Source organism: Megalops cyprinoides, chromosome 19 (assembly GCF_013368585.1).
Source record: "Megalops cyprinoides isolate fMegCyp1 chromosome 19, fMegCyp1.pri, whole genome shotgun sequence".
NCBI classification, from domain to species: Eukaryota; Metazoa; Chordata; class Actinopteri; order Elopiformes; family Megalopidae; genus Megalops; species Megalops cyprinoides.
In genome coordinates, this window is record NC_050601.1 from 5,537,417 (window position 1) to 5,554,049 (window position 16,633).

Sequence of the window (16,633 nt, forward strand, 5' to 3'; positions counted from 1 at the left end):
AAATATCCTTGTATATACACATCCAGCACATGGTCTGGAAAAAGTCAACTCCAGGAGAGGGAGCAAAAGCATAGTACAGTGATTATTTGTACTGGTAGCATGATATTTATGGTAGAAGGTTACATTATAAAGGGAATAAAATATCATGGAGCCAAATAATTACTGTGATACAGCATGGTTGATACCATGTTGCCATTGTTCTTCAGATCTCACTAGAGGATCTAGTGAGCATGCGTCAGTGTCCCCTACCTGACCAGTAGGAGGCACTGCAGCACAGCACAGGAGTTTGACAGAGCAGATGGGGAGAGAGGAAGCGGGGGGGTACATGCAAACAGCCCCACTCTACAGCATGCAGACGGTGTCACATTGTGTGTGTGTGTGTGTGTGTGTTTGTGTATGGGAATAGGTACAGGCCTGTTAGGCTGTATGGCTAAAATGTGTTTGTTCCACTAACCCTAGCATTCAAACAACATTTGCCCTGAATTTTGGACTCGTAATTAAATACGTTTGACATAATTTAATGAAATTTAATCATCTATTTTTTTCTCTCCACTAATACATTTCAGTTTAGTGAACAGTGAGATTTATGAAAAAATTGCATTGGTATTGAAAAAAAGTAACACTCAATTATTTGTGGGTAACAGTTAAGGGCAAAGGATATTGAATGGAGTGGTCGGTGTTATTGCAGCTGGGTGACTCGTGTGGAAGTGTCTCAGCGTCTGTGTGTCCGTGCCTCATGTCCCAGTGTGGCACCGTGTTTGTGATGCGAGACTTTCACTATGATGAGTGTGTTTCAGTGCCTTTGTGTCTCAGTGCGGCTGGATCTGTATAGGTGTGTCAGTGTGGCAGGGTCTGTATATGTGTCTCAGTGTGGCAGGATCTCTGTATATGTCTCAGTGTGGCAGGATCTGTATGTGACTCACTGTATGAGAGTCACTGTGTGTCTCAGTGTGGCTGGGTCTGTACAGGTGTGTCAGTGTGGCTGGATCTCTGTATGTGACTCACTGTATGAGAGTCACTGTGTGTCTCAGTGTGGCTGGATCTGTATATGTGTGTCAGTGTGGCTGGGTCTGTATAGGTGTGTCAGTGTGGCTGGATCTCTGTATGTGCCTCCTTTTTGCAGGGTCTCTGTATATGTGTCTCAGTGTAGTTGGATCTTGATCTGTCTCAGTGTTCCAGGGCCTCTGTTTATGTTTCAGTGCATCATCACAAGAGTATCAGAGTGCGTTCCGGTGCTGCAGTGTGACTGTGTCGTGGTCGGACTGTGGGGATGCCCGTCACAGGGCCAGAGTCAGTCCTGTGGCCAACCCGCATGCACAAGCATCCGGACACACCGTCCTTTCTGGAGGAGGCACACGAGCCCTAAGCACCCTGGGCAGAACAAAGCCATGCTGCTGATGCAACACAGCAACAGCCCTGTACACACATTCCCACAATGTGTGTGTGTGTGTGTGCGCGCACGCGAGTATGTGTGTTTGCGTATGTATCCATATGCATGAGAGCATGTGCGTGTGTTTTCAAATGCATATATGACTGTGCGTGTGCGCATGTGAACATGAGCATCTTTGATAAGAGGTCAAAAGTCAAAGGTCAAAAGCACATGCATCACGGCCACACTCAGTAATAGACACATTAGAGCTCCAAAAAATGATAAACCAACCCAGTTCTACATGTAGATGTTGTAGATGGATGGTTTACATTGGCATTTTTGGGCAGGGGCGGGGGTTGATTAGCAACAAGTGTACGAGATTGGTTGCCATGGACACACAGACCAGTTCATGGACGGACACATGAGTTTTCATAGTGCATTTTGATTGGATGAATTTATCAGAAGGCGTAGGGCACCAATAAAGCACAGTTTAAAGAAAGCATGTGAAAAGATAAAACAAGAAATAAATAATCATTATATATGTTTTTGAACACATCAATCAATCAAAGCAGAAATTCTGTAATGTCCAGACAGTCCCAATAGACTGACCCTCTAGCACTTAACAAACCTCTAGTTTGTTAGCACAACTGCTTAGGCTAGGCTAGGCCTTTCTTTGGCAAAGCAATTCAACATATTGGACCACGTACGCAAATACTGTGCTCAGGAAATGTTTACTGGGACTGTCTGAGTAACACAATCCTACACATGGTAGGATAACATAATAGCATCATAATCCCACACATCATTAACATAAAACATAGACAATAACAAAATCAACATTTCTAGCATGGCATACAAATATACACACATATATCAACAAACATGACATTACATCATTGTATGACATGACAATAACCAACTGTGAGACAGATTAACTTTTCTGTTCCAGGAAATGGTGGTGTATTTCAGGCCTTCACAGAGGGGAATATATTTGGCCCAGTACATGCGACTGCCCTCCCAATGCCTCCCCTACACCTGATGGTACATTCCAACACTAATGAAAAATGCACAGAGTGTGAACTGACCACACAGAAGGTTACAGTGGGATTCTGTTTCTTTTTTCTCGCAAATTTATTTCTTTCTCTGGCTCCAGAGGCTGTAACTGCAGTCTGATACCCGTGCCGATTAAAGGGTGAGACAGTATGTGCGCTGTGAGCTTCCCCCTGCCGTTTGCCCACGCCGTGCTGTTCATCCGGAGAATACATATAGCCCAGCTATTGCATCAGCTGGAGCTATGCAAAATTTAACAGATGCAGTGGCAGCAAATGGCCATTGGGTGTCGCTGGTTTGCGGTGAGCCAGGGGTTTGCCTCACTGAAACACGCTGCCACCCTGCTATCAAGAATATCCATCAATCAGCTGCCTCTCTCTGACCTACTCACACCCCACCACCCGAGGACTCGGGAGGACTCGTTCTGGGAAGTCCCCCTGAAAAACATGATTAACTCAAACTGATGAAAAGGTTCTCTGTGATTGCACTGGATTTATTGTGTCTGAATTAGATTTCCACGTTTGAGCTGTAATTCAATTTTACTTCTGGAATTGTGGGCATCTGTTTAAATTCTGTATCTCTGTCAGATGTGTGTGTCTGTGCAGGATTTCCATGTGTCTGTGTTAGATTTGTGTGTGTTTGTGTGTGTGCGTGTGTCTATGGTGGATTTGTGTGTGTCTGCGTTGGATTTGTGTGTGTGTGTGTGTGTTGGATTTCCCTGTGTCTGTGCTGGATTTGTGTGTGTGTGTGTGTGTGTTGGATTTCCCTGTGTCTGTGCTGGATTTTCCTGTGTCTGTACTGGATTTGTGTGTGTGTGTGTGTGTGTGTGTGTTGGATTTCCCTGTGTTTGTGCTGGATTTGCGTGTGTGTGTGTGTGTGTGTGTGTGTGTGTGTGTTGGATTTCCCTGTGTCTGTGCTGGACTTCCCTGTGTCTGTGCTGGATTTTCCTGTGTCTGTGCTGGATTTGTGTGTGTGTGTGTGTGTGTGTGTGTTGGATTTCCTTGTGTCTGTGCTGGACTTCCCTGTGTCTGTGCTGGATTTGTGTGTGTGTGTGTGTGTGTGTTGGATTTCCCTGTGTCTGTGCTGGATTTTCCTGTGTCTGTGCTGAATTTGCGTGCGTGTGTGTGTGTGTTGGATTTCCCTGTGTCTGTGCTGGATTTGTGTGCATCTGTGTGGTAGTAATCTGTTTCGGGGAGGGGAGGGGGTGGCTGCAGGTAGACTAGCTGGGCTAAAGCGAGCTGCCTGGTGGAACAGCAAAGTTAAACACATCTCAGACCGGGCTCTGGTGACGCTGCAGCGCTGGGCTGCACAGCCAGCCACACACAGCCACGCACGCCAACTGGGACAATTATATAAGACTTTTAGAGACAGTTCATGCTTCAGTGAATAATACAAGATCCTGCAGATGCACACACACACACACACACTCTCTGGCTCTGTCTTTCTCTCCACACACACACACACACACACACACACACAAAGCATACATTCGCTCAACACACAAGAGACCACGCCCCTCTAACCCCCGCCCTAAAAATCCCACCTCCCCAAACCCCCTTCCCAGCACACTTACCCCCAGCTCTGTCACTAAAATGTCCGTGATGCTCCCAAGAACTGTCACACAATCAAAAATATTCCATGCATCTTTGAAATAGTTCTGCGGGAGGAGAGGGAGAGGGAGAGGGAGAGGGAGAGGGAGAGGGAGAGGGAGAGGGAGAGGGAGGAGATGTTAGTCCATTGTGCTGCACTGTAACACAGCAGCCCCGGCCCAGGCAAAGTGGCCTGCAGGAGGACTGAACACTGGGCCCAGATAGATAGATAGATATGTACTTTATTAATCCCAGTGGGAAATTAAGTTATCCAGCTGCTCGCTGACATACAGTACATTCATAATAAAAACCATAATACAACCATTAAAAGTGTGGAAGTGCAAAAAGAATAAATAAATAAATAAACAGATAAAAACAGTGAACAGTACATGGGTAAAGGACACAGTGCATGGGTAAATGCACTGTGTCCTTTGGGCTGGCCTCACCCTGCCGGAACAGGACCCACCCTAAGCTGATGGGGTTCTGTTCCTCTCCTCAGAGATGCTTTCCCATATCAGCCTTTGGGACCAATGATTCATGAGATCAAGACCAACAAACACGTGCACCTCAGGCTTCTTTTCAGATCAGCTATCTCTCAAAGGAGAGTCACGGTCAGACCATCCCTCTAAAGGAATTCACAGTCAGACCACCCATCTAAAGAAAACTGTGGTCTGACCATATCTGTGAGGATATACCAGGAGCCAGCTGTGCTATGATGTTAGAGGAGTTTGCTGTGATGTGAGCTGGTGGCGTCTGTGAGAGCTGAGAGTAGACGGATGAGAGAGAATAGGGACGGGCGGGATGGAGGGAAGGTAAGTGCTCTGGCTGCTTGTACTGGGAGGCCTGTGCATCTCCTGCTGCCTGCAGTGAAATTCTGCATTAGGGGGGCCGAGCCCTGGCTGCGGGGGGAGCCATTACTGCTTCCCACTGGCAGGAATAAAACACGGCCGACACAAGCAGACAGGCCCACTCTCTTCTACCGCTCACACTCTCTCCAGGCCTTGCTAATGCCCCCCCCGTTACACCCCTGCCTTTCTCTTTCCCAACGTTCCTGCTCGTTCCTTCTCTTTCTCCCGTGGTCTTCTCTGGCCCCCTCCATCACTTCCTCCCAGCCCGCCCCCCCCCACATTCTCTCCCCTTTTCTTCTCTTCCCTGTTCTATTTTCCTTAGCCTCGACCCCTCTCCTTTCTTTCTCACTCTTTTACCTGTTTAAGTCTCTCCTCCTTCCCTGTCTGTTCCTCTGTCAGTTCCTCGATTCGTAAGAATCAGCGGCGCCCCCTGTCTCCTTCTCCCGATTCCCACTTTTGGGCGGGTGCACAGCGCATCGGTGTCACGAGAAGCACACTTTTCTGCGCTCTTCAGCAACGTGGTGCCGCACTGTGAGCGCTGCGCTTTCAGAGAAACTCACCAGGACTCCGAACGCAATGATCTTCAGCACACACTCCATGGAGAAGACAGAGGTGAACACAATGTTCAAGTTCTTCAACACAGTCTCGTAGGTCTCCGAGGCTCCGTTGTACTGCACGCATGCACACACACACACACACGCACACACACAGGAACACACATATGAAGGAACATAAAGAACAGAGAGAGAGAGACTCACACAGAGACAAAGAAGCATGCAAAAAGGGTCGGGCAGGAAATATATCAGAGGTCAGAAATTGTCAGAATTAAACTTATTTCAAGTGCTCCATTACGCTCATGATTAACTGCTACAAAACAGTAAGGCTTTGCTATTCTACTTGCACTAAACAGCACATTGACAGGGCTTAGTATCTACAGGAGCGCAGGCTGTATGGTTCTAACAGCAGTGTCCCACACACTGTGAAAAGCTGCACCAACTGGACTGTACCAAGCACGCCAAGGGGCCACAGCAACTGGACAGTACCAACTCTGCAAAGAGCCAGAGTCACAGGAATATACCAAATACACTAGGCAGGAGCAGCAGGCCTGGAGTCTTACCTTCATCATGAGAACGATGGTGTTGAGCGCGATCATGGCCATGATGGTGTACTCAAATGGCGGTGACACTACGAACTCCCACATGCGGTACTGGAAGCTCTGCTTGTTCTGAGGCATATGGCGCGTCAGAGGTCTGGCGTTGATGGCGAAGTCAATACAGGCTCTCTGAAACAAACAGCACCAATGGTGACTCACGTGATACAATACCGTACGCGCGCACACACACACACACAAACACACACACACACACACACACACACACACACACACACACACACACGCGCGCACAGATGCGCAGACGCACGCACAGACACACACCAAACAGACATACAAGCTCACACACACAAACACACACACGCACACTTGACTTCACGGGGACTGCCTTACCTCATTCTTTTCCAGACTGTAGTCCTCCATCATTTTGTCGCCCTGTTCCTGGAAGGTGATGATGATGAGGGCCACAAAGATGTTGACGAAGAAGAAGGGGAAGACCACGAAGTACACCACGTAGAAGATGGACATCTCCATCCGGGACCCCGGGCTCGGGCCCTGATCCTCATAAGTCGCATCCACTGAATGTTTCAGCACCCTGGGGGGGGGGGGCACAGAGCCTGCTCAGGCATGGGAGAGGTGCACACATGGAGGTGGACAGGTGTGTGTATGTGTGGGTTTGCATGTGTGTGTGTGTGTGTGTGTGTGTGTGTGTGTATATATGTGTACCCATGTGTCTCTAACATGTAAGTGTGTGTTCAGGCAGCTACACTCACTGCGGCCACCCCTCTCCAGTAGACACCGTGAAGAGGGTGAGCAGGGCCCAAAGCACGTTGTCGTAGTGGAAATCGTACTTCTTCCACTCCCGCTTCTGCGCCTTCACCTCATTGTCACGCTCGTACACCAGATACTCGCCCCTGGAACACACACACACACACACAATACTCAGAGCATTAGCACAGCATTGTACATACGACATACAGCACTGTATCATTTTCAACAGCAAAACTGCAACTAAGAGACAGGGGAAAATGAATGGGGCACACACACTGCTCCATACTGTCTTCAACAGGGATCACAAAACATCTTCATCTCACCAGGAAACATTAGACTAAATAACCACTGGCCCGGTGATGTCACCTGTGCCAGCAGCCATGCTTTTTATGCACGTGTGTGTGTGTGCGTGTGTGTGTGTGTGTGTGTGTGTGTGTGTGTGCGTGCGTGTGTCCTTACCTGCAGTCACGCTCAAACTCCTTGGACTCGTCAGTGCAGTAGAAGAAGCGTCCCTTGAACAGCTGCACGGCCACCACAGCGAAGATGAACATGAAGAGCATGTAGACAATCAGGATGTTGAGGACGTTCTTCAGAGAGTTCACCACACAGTCAAACACAGCCTGCACAGGGAGAGACACCCCCACACAGTCAAACACAGCCTGCACGGGGAGAGACACCCCCACACAGTCAAACACAGCCTGCACGGGGAGAGACACCCCCACACAGTCAAACACAGCCTGCACGGGGAGAGACACCCCCACACAGTCAAACACAGCCTGCACGGGGAGAGACACCCCCACACAGTCAAACACAGCCTGCACACGGAGAGACACCCCCACACAGTCAAACACAGTTTATATGAAGGGAGAGACAGCCCAGTACAGTCAAACACAGTCTGTAAGAGATATCACCAGAGATCACCTCACACTGACGCACAGTCCGAGGGATCACAGCACAGTCAAACACAAATGATCTGGTGGAGGAGAACCATGCTGGCGTGTGTGGGGCCATATAGACCGCTGTGTGTGTTTGTGTAAAGGGCACAGCGACATGCAGTCACAATCAAAGGATAAGAAGAGTGAGATGACAAAATTTTGAAGGGATGAACTGTCAAAGGGTTGGACACAGTAACTATTGGGGCATGGAGGACTACAGGATGGAAGATGGTGAGGGCTGAGATGGTCAGACTGAACTGGGGGGGGGGGGGGGGGGGCGCGCTGCTGGTACCTTGAGCTTCGGCAGACGCTTGATGGTCTTCAGTGGACGCAACACCCTCAGCACCCGCAGAGACTTGATGGTGCTGATGTCTTTCCCCTTGCTGCTCCCCCTGCAGGTCAGCCAGGGAATGACACACAGTCAGAAGAGGAGGGGAGGGGGAGAGGGAGAGGAAGAGGCGCGCGGGTGGGCCCCCTCACAGAGCTGACGCGCACAGTACCTCTGAGATAATGCTCATTGCGTTAGCACTGTTCGTACCGCTCAGGCTGGATACTCACTACTACACAGTTCATTCTGTAGTGTTAAACATGCGCTAACGCTCAAACTGAAATTAGTCTGCGCTAACTTGAAAATTCACTCAGCAGTGCATAGACGTCGTACACAGCGCTCATACGATCAAACTTCATGCTGTACTGAAACCATACTCACACACACTTTGCAACGATCCTCTGACTGTTCCTGAACTGATTTAGCTCTGTTTCAGCAAGCCTTCCAGACCCAGCTGGTTGCACGGGCTTTCTCAACAGCATGAAACATTTGATCCAAAAAGAAAACATCTGCAGGCATTTCTAAAATGAAATACCCAGCCAAACCTCTTTCTTTCTTTTTTTGATTACATGTAAAAAAAATAAATAAAAAAATAAAAATACTTGCGGTGTAGGTGTTAGTTTTTATCTAAGGAAAAGATCTCGCTTTGAGTAGATCAATTCATCCTTGTTAGTAGGAGAATGATTTGATCCTTCCTTTGTTTTTTCCAGTTTTGGGGGGAAGGTTGGAGGCAGAGGAAAGGACTCCAACAGTCCTGGTTGTCTCTGCGTGAGGGAGAGTGTTTGGGAGAGGTGCTGATTGCTAAGCATCACTATATAGTCAATCAAACGATTGATCTTTGGGACAATCAACAGGACTGCACTCCAACTCTGAAAGACTGGTATGGGTGCCTTTTCTCTCTTCTTTGCCACCGCTGTCCATATGATCTGTCAGGGCAGACCCTCGCTTCTAGCTTCAGTTTTTCTGAGTGATGCTGGCCATCTCTGTCCAGTGAGGACATAGATGCTTCAAAGCGGCTACAAGGCTGTGAGTCTGAACTCTGAATAAGAAGGTCAAAGGTCGCTGGGGTCACACATGGCGCCCAGAGATCCCTGAGACCTCTCCATAGCAGCTGAGATGCCAGGTTCCCCACATGGGCTTGCGAGACTTGGCCGTCTCCCCGCTCCTCGCTGGCAGCCTTATCTGATTCGCCAATCCGCTGCTGTCTCCATCTGCTCTCCGCTCCCAGCCATTTCTCTCCCGCACGTCTCCTGGCCCGTGATTATGCAGACGATCCTCATCACCATCGGCATCGTAATAATACCAGCGCGCACCCCTAATCTGCACAGAAAGTCCTGCACGGAGCCACTCTGAAGCCAGCCATGACATTAGCTCTGTGTGAGGTACTGCTACACTGTACACAGCCACTTCCAGCAGGTGCAGTTACGCACCGTCGTGTATAGCCAGGCACCCATCCAGCGCTATAATGTATGTGCACCGGTGTTATGAAAAGGCCGCATGGGGGGATTAATTAGTCAGCAATGTATGCATCAACACAATCGATAAAAAAAACAACAACAGCACGTTGTAGGACAGAGCGCCTGAGCAGTGATGATGAGTTCTGCTTGAGTTCCGCTGGTTCTGATCCACAGCCGGACCAGAGGACAGAGAGATGTGGGTGGAGTGAGGGGGAGGAGGGGAGACAACTGAGATGGACGATCGGGAAAGGAAAGGAAAAAAAAAAAAAAAAGAAAAGAAAGAGAGGAAAGCCTTCGACAAGCACCGAGACGAGAGAGAAAGGAGAGCCAGAAGGACAACTTTACCGGGCGTTGCTCCTGTTGGCGTGGCCGGGCGGAGAGACGAGAGAGGGTCAGGGACAGCGACACAGAGAGAGGGTGGAGGGAAGAGAGAGAGAGAAAGAGAGAAAGGCGGAGAGGGGGAAACAGGAACGGGAAGACAGGGCGGGTTCGGAGGAGGAAAAAACATTCATATGAGACAGAGAGACAGGAAGAGAGAGAGGAAAAACAGCAAGGCCTGCGTTTGGTTATTACGCCCCCCCCCCCTCCCCCACCCCCACCCCACCTCCAGCCTTCCCCACCCTCCTCTGTGCTCCACCTACAGCCACCTATCAGCTTGCTGACAGACCTGAGGTCGGGGTGCAGGCAGGGATAGAGCGTGGCACCGACTGGGCTGGAGGATTGCACCTTCATCTCTGCTAGCGCTACGCATCTTCATGCAGCACCAGGGCTGTCAATCACCCACTGAAAGACCTGCTTTTTATTTTTATTATTTTTTTTTTTACAGCGTCATAATCCCCCAAACCCACCGAATTCATCTCTGCCTGTGTTCGCTGCTCTCAAGCACAGCGCCGTTTCTCCTGCCTTTCCTTCCCTGGCCCTGAAGAAGCATCCAAAGCCACACTACTGCATCGCAGGGTCATCTGCGACCTCTTTCTCACACCGCCTCTGTTCAGACTCAGGTCTCAGGTGCTCTACCCATACCCCTTCCCTGGGAACCAATCAAACAGCTCCATGAGGCACCCGTCCTATAGCTACGTGTAACGTGGGTCCACTGCAGGGAAAATAGTCAGGCTTGAGTGAAATATTTACGAGTGCTGAATCCGAGCATGAAACTATCAATGCCCAAGAACAGGACAGCACTTATAGCTAAATTCAGAATTAGATAACTTCAATAAGGGGTGCATTTGTATGTGTCCTCTTAAATACATAAAAGATGATCCACTGTTTACAAGTAAAACAATTCACGAGCGGTATGGGAATGCCTGCTTAACCAATGGGGAAGCCCAAAAACATCCAGAAAGCTGTTGATCAGTCAGTGCTGTAGAGAAACAAAGTGACACATTAAAATCATCTGTTATGCCATGTTGAGTTCATGCAGTGCAACAAGCAGGAGCCACCTGCCCCGAGTGACTCCATCTCTCAAAACCCCTCCCCCTGTCACACTGGCCCCGCCTCCGGGAGCATAACCGCATAGCACACTGACCAGTGGCCATATGACTCAGCACTGCTATAGTAGCAGGCCACAGTACTGCACAGCACCCCTGTGACCAGCTGCTCTAAATTCTACTATAGAGTCCTGCAGACCTGGGATCCACTGGGATTCTTCGGTAATTACAAAAAACAGGCCACAATTGTCCTGACGCATAACCGATGTAGAATTTGACAATCACAAACCCATTACATTGCATTCTATTATTGGCATTTAGCAGATGCTCTCATACAGAGCGTTTTTTTTTTTTGTACAAAGTTATCCATTTATATGGATATTTACTGAGGGAATTGTGGGTTAAGTACCTTGCCCAAGGGTACAGCAGCAGTGCCCCAGCGGGGAATCGAACTGGTAACCTTTCGTTTACAAGTCCTACTCCTGAACCACTATGCTGCACTGCCGCCCATTTGGAAATTCAGATGTACTGGTAAGGGCTGGTGAGGAATGGGAACTGTAACAGTGCAGCCGATGAGGTGATTTTGATGTTACTGTGATGTAATTACAGATCTCCAAATACCCAGGTCTGGCGTTCTCATATGGAAGGACAGAGTGTAAGATCTGACTCTCAGACTCTTACACGGGTTTACAAGAGAGGCGTCACACTGCCTATAGACCCAAAACTAACTCAAATATTCATTTACACTGACCAGTCAATCCTGAGGAGAGCCATTCTATACACACACACACACACACATACACACACACACGCACACACACACACAGGCATGCACACACACACGCATGTACACATGCACACACTTTCACACGCTCACTTTCACCAATGCACAGTCATATCATTGATGTGCTCCTAAAGTAGCTTTCTTTCCAAAAACAGAAACCAGAAGCACAATCACATGCAGCCAGTGCCCTGAAGGTCAGCACTGAAACCAAGCTTCCAGTGTCTTCTTTTCCAGTGCACCTCTTTTCAGATCAAACCAAATCCAGCCATATCCATTCAGCCATGTCTGTCTGTTCATCCCCTTGTCTGTTTGTCTGTCTGTCTGTCTGTCTGGTTCAAAATCTTTCGGTGAAAGCACAGTGAGAGATCTGGCATATGCAACCTTTTTGTGAAACATGCAGAGTGATGAGATGAAATAGCATGTTCTCAGACCAAGCAATAAATACTGTTCATGTTAATTAAAACGACAATAATCATCTCATATGGGAACAATCAGTCTGTCTGCTGTGCTGTATGGCTGCGCTGAATCTAATTACTATGCTATCAGATACTACAGAGTCTGTCCTGTGGCCGCTGTGGTTTAGTGGAATCCAGCCCCAGAGTTCCCCAACAGCATGCCATTCCCCAAGAGGCCCCTCTCTGCGCACCTGTCTGTCTGAGCGAGCCCTCTCTGTGAGACTGTCTCTCTGTCTGTCTGTCTGTCTGTCTGAGCGAGCCCTCTCTGTGAGACTGTGTCTCTCTGTCTGTCTGTCTGTCTGAGCGAGCCCTCTCTGTGAGACTGTGTCTCTCTGTCTGTCTGTCTGTCTGAGCGAGCCCTCTCTGTGAGACTGTCTCTCTGTCTGTCTGTCTGTCTGAGCGAGCCCTCTCTGTGAGACTGTGTCTGTCTGTCTGTCTGAGCGAGCCCTCTCTGTGAGACTGTGTCTGTCTGTCTGTCTGTCTGAGCGAGCCCTCTCTGTGAGACTGTGTCTCTCTGTCTGTCTGTCTGTCTGAGCGAGCCCTCTCTGTGAGACTGTCTGTCTGTCTGTCTGTCTGAGCGAGCCCTCTCTGTGAGACTCTGTCTGTCTGTCTGTCTGTCTGTCTGTAGGAGTGAGCCTTCTCTGTGCAGCTGACTGTCTATCTGTCTAAGTGAGAAGGCCCTCTCTATGCATCTGTCTGTCTGTCAGTCTGTCCGTCTTTCTGCTCTCCTGAGAGGGCCCTCTCTCTGCACCTGTCTGTCTGTCTGTCCAGGTGGGACCCTCCCCACGTGCCTGTCTCTGAGGGTCATGTCTATAAGCATATGTGTCTGTATGTGAGTGTGTTTCTCTGTGGCTGTGAACGCAGGCCCGACACAGAAAGAGACAGAGATAAAACAGACCCGAGCAGAGCGGCTGCAGGCCACAGCACATTCCTGACGCAGACAGAACAAAGACAGCGGGAGGGTAGGGTTGGGGGGGGAGGGAGGGTTTACTGGGCTCACAGGCACGGGGCACCACTGTCACCCTGGAGTACCTGCCAGACGGGGGCGGGGTGGGGAGGGGCGGGGCGGGTCGGGGCGGGCAGAGGGGTGGGGGCGAGGGAGCAAGGGAGGGCCGTCCCGTGGGTAAACATGCCGGAGAAGATGCACAGTGGAGTGATTTTCACTTGCCACTCACAAATCACGAACCTATCAGCCTGCGTTGTGCAGACATACCAAGGGCTCTGATAGGTTCTTCATATGCATATACCTACTGTATAGCCATTCACGTCTACATATGCATATATGTACCATGTGTATATATGTATATGTACGTCTTCCTCAGTCCTATGGTCTAGCACTCTTCAGTTACACCTTCCTTAGGGAATCCTGTGAAAACTGCAACCTTAAGTGCAACACTGTGGATGCATTGTGCACTAATAACTGAGGTAAATAAAACGCAATATCTGACAGAAAGCTGCACGGACATCTGTTCCGGTACTAACAAATTAATTGACTTGGGGGCAAATCAATATGATGGTTAGAGTCATTAGCATATGGCAGCAAAAATTTCAGACAGGAAACAATAGATTCAGTGAGTGAAAAGACACTTCCATTTGGTGAATCTGTGATGTCATCATTAGGCGCCATTTGAGGTGAAGCTGAGGTAAAATACCACAGAACCTCAGAATGGGAACCAGTACTGCAGGACTCACTGCAGCCTACCTGTTTGATACATGGATACTGCTGGGATAAAATATGCACTGTAATTGACAGGGTTGTTTTTTGCTTTTCTCATTGTGTGTGTGTGTGTGTGTGTGTGTATGTGTGTATCGAGTGGAGTGGAGTGGAGTGGAGTGACTATGCATTTGGACTGAAGTAAAGTACCTAACTGTGATTCCTCTGTGAGTCACAGAATTGTATGTGGGTCCAATCCGTGTATTACACACACACACACACACACACACACACACACACACTCTTTTGTGTGTGTGTGACTCAGAGCGCGGACAGTCTGCAGCTGCCTGGAACTGAGGAGGACGTACACATTCGCATGCACACAGGCGCATATATTGTGTCTTAGATACCTGGACATCTAAAGTAAAATCATTCCACCTTGAGTCTCCTGTCAGCATCCGCATTCACCCCGATCCCCAACCACCCCCCCACCCCTCCCAAACTGGCGTCTCTGGCCTTCCCGCCCCCGTGACAGGCTCCCCCCGGGTCGTGCAGAGGAAGGAGGCTCAAATACCTGCTTCGCCGGGCTGCTCGCTGCTCCAGAACCGCCTGGGCAGTAAAGGGTTACAGGTGCCTGGGACCGTCACCCACACGGGCCATGGGGCCGAGGTTTTCGGGGTGTGTGTGCCGGGAGAGGGGTTTAGGGGGGTTGTCGAGGGGGTGGGGTGGGGTACGGTCAGCGGAGGGGGGGGGGGGGGGGGGGGGGGGGTCGGCTGCCACTGACAAGGGATGATTGACATGTGGGGCTGATGGGAAACTTGGCAGGCAGGGGAGGTTATTGCCAAATGGACAAAATGGGCATCAGAGATAGAGAGAGGGAGAGAGAGAGAGAGAGACAGTGATGGAAGGGGAGGGAGCCCTGGAGAGGGGAGAGGAGGACTGAAAAAGGCAGTAGCCAGTAGGCACTTCCCAGAGAAGACAGGGGCGGGGGGGATGGACCGATTTTCTGCGAGAATGCATCGCAGAAAGGCGAGCAAACGTCAGGGACAGAGAGCGACTCCACTGGGCAGACTGGGGCACCGTCTTGGCTAGTCTGCATGAGTGAAGGGCGTGAGAGACAGATTCACGGAGAGAGGTCTGTGAGGAGGGAAGAGAATCGCTGAGGGAGAGAGGTCCCTGACAGTGATGTGTGTGAGAGCGAGGCTGTCCAAGACAACAGCAGCCAGGATCATGTGAATGAGCTGACAGAGGAGGGGAGGGATTGAGAATGAGAGCTGATGATGATGAGAGACAGAACGAGAGAGACAGAGCGGGAGAAGGAGACAGAAACAGAGACGAGACAGAGAGGGAGAGGCAGGGCCAGGCTCCAGGGTGCCAGTGGGGCTGCACTGTGGCGTTTGGGCCAGCAGGGGGCAGACTGGGCGGCAGGCAGAAGGAGGAGAAGGGGGTGTCGGGGGGGGTGACACTTACGTGAAGGCAAAGGCCACCAGAGCACCACTAACCACTATAAAGTCCAGGATGTTCCACAGGTCTCGGAAATAGGACCCCTGGTGTAAGACCAGTCCTAGGTCCACCATCTGGTAAAAAAAAAAGCACATAGGGCCATGAAATTAGTGAATGCTTGAATGAATTAGTAAATACTACATCTACTTTGAACTGAAACAGAATGATAAGATTATACAGAGAAAATTATGATTTGCTTGGTAACAGTCATCCTCATATTGAATCTTTTTTTTTTTTTGTTTTTAAACACGCAGCCAGGGTAGCCAGGGTACATACCAAACTGTGACCTAAAAACCAACACACGCACCCAACTGAGGACTTTCTGAACACCCGAGAGCAGAGTGCACGACATCCTGCCCACATCAGAGCAGAGTGCTACCCTCAGCACTGAGCGCTGTGTACAGCTCTTCAGAGAGGACGCAAGGCCGGCACGCTCACCTTGATCAGCATCTCAAACGTGAACACTCCGGTGAAGACGTAGTCAAAGTACCGCAGGACCTGTACGCAAAGGCAGGGACACAGGATTGTCACCGAAATGTCAGCGAGGGCCAGAGTGGAAGAGAGGAAGGCACAGGGAAGAGGCGTATACAAACACGCAGGGAAAGTCAAACAGCCAGCACTCACAGGCTAACAGACTAATAGACTAACAGACACAGAGGGGGCAGACAGGCAGACAGACAGACAGACGAAGGGAGTGACTAACAGACAGATAGATCTAAGGGCAGGGAGAACATGAATTTGGAATACAGAAACACAGACTGATTATAAACGGGTGGGGGGGGGGGGGGGGGGGTAGAGGTTGAACAGGCAGAACAGGGTCATCGACAACAAAAAAGCAATCGCAGATAAATGACAGTCAGTGCAAAGTCAGACACAAAAAGATGTGGTGTAGAGCCTTAGAGACAGTGCCTCCTTCAGAGACAGACAGACAGTGACAGAGCTGGACAGGGAGACGCGTAAACCAGCTGATGCGCAGACTCAGTGGCAAAGAGAGGCAGCTTACGTTGTTTCTGGGGGAGTCGGGCTGGACAGGGTCTTCCGCTGCCAGGGCGATGCTGCTCATGGCGATGACGAGCAGGATGCACATCTCGAAGTAGCGCAGCGTCACGATGTAATGGCACAGCCTGCGAAACCTGCCACACCCCCCGCAGCACAAACACGCTGTTACACAGGGAGCTGACCTGCTTACCATTCACACGACTGTCTGATTGCGCGCAAACACACTATCATACATACTCACCATGCTCACGCATTCATATAACAAGCCCAAGAAAAACCCACACTTGTGTTAAAAAGGGAAATGTAGGGCTTTATCTTCTCCAGGATGAAACTTCTCAACCTAACTTACTTTG

The 16,633-nt window shown here is 49.8% G+C and overlaps 1 protein-coding gene across 1 annotated transcript in view; it reads right to left on the minus strand.

Annotated features, from left to right (window-relative positions):
• LOC118794164 (voltage-dependent P/Q-type calcium channel subunit alpha-1A-like) overlaps positions 1 to 16,633 on the minus strand; it is a 109,104-nt gene that overhangs the window by 33,426 nt on the left and 59,045 nt on the right. The window contains 10 exon segments of the mRNA XM_036552344.1: positions 3,993 to 4,076; positions 5,417 to 5,527; positions 5,974 to 6,138; positions 6,361 to 6,562; positions 6,741 to 6,881; positions 7,198 to 7,358; positions 7,966 to 8,065; positions 15,249 to 15,355; positions 15,720 to 15,779; positions 16,285 to 16,414. Coding sequence (XP_036408237.1) covers positions 3,993 to 4,076; positions 5,417 to 5,527; positions 5,974 to 6,138; positions 6,361 to 6,562; positions 6,741 to 6,881; positions 7,198 to 7,358; positions 7,966 to 8,065; positions 15,249 to 15,355; positions 15,720 to 15,779; positions 16,285 to 16,414 — 1,261 coding nt within the window.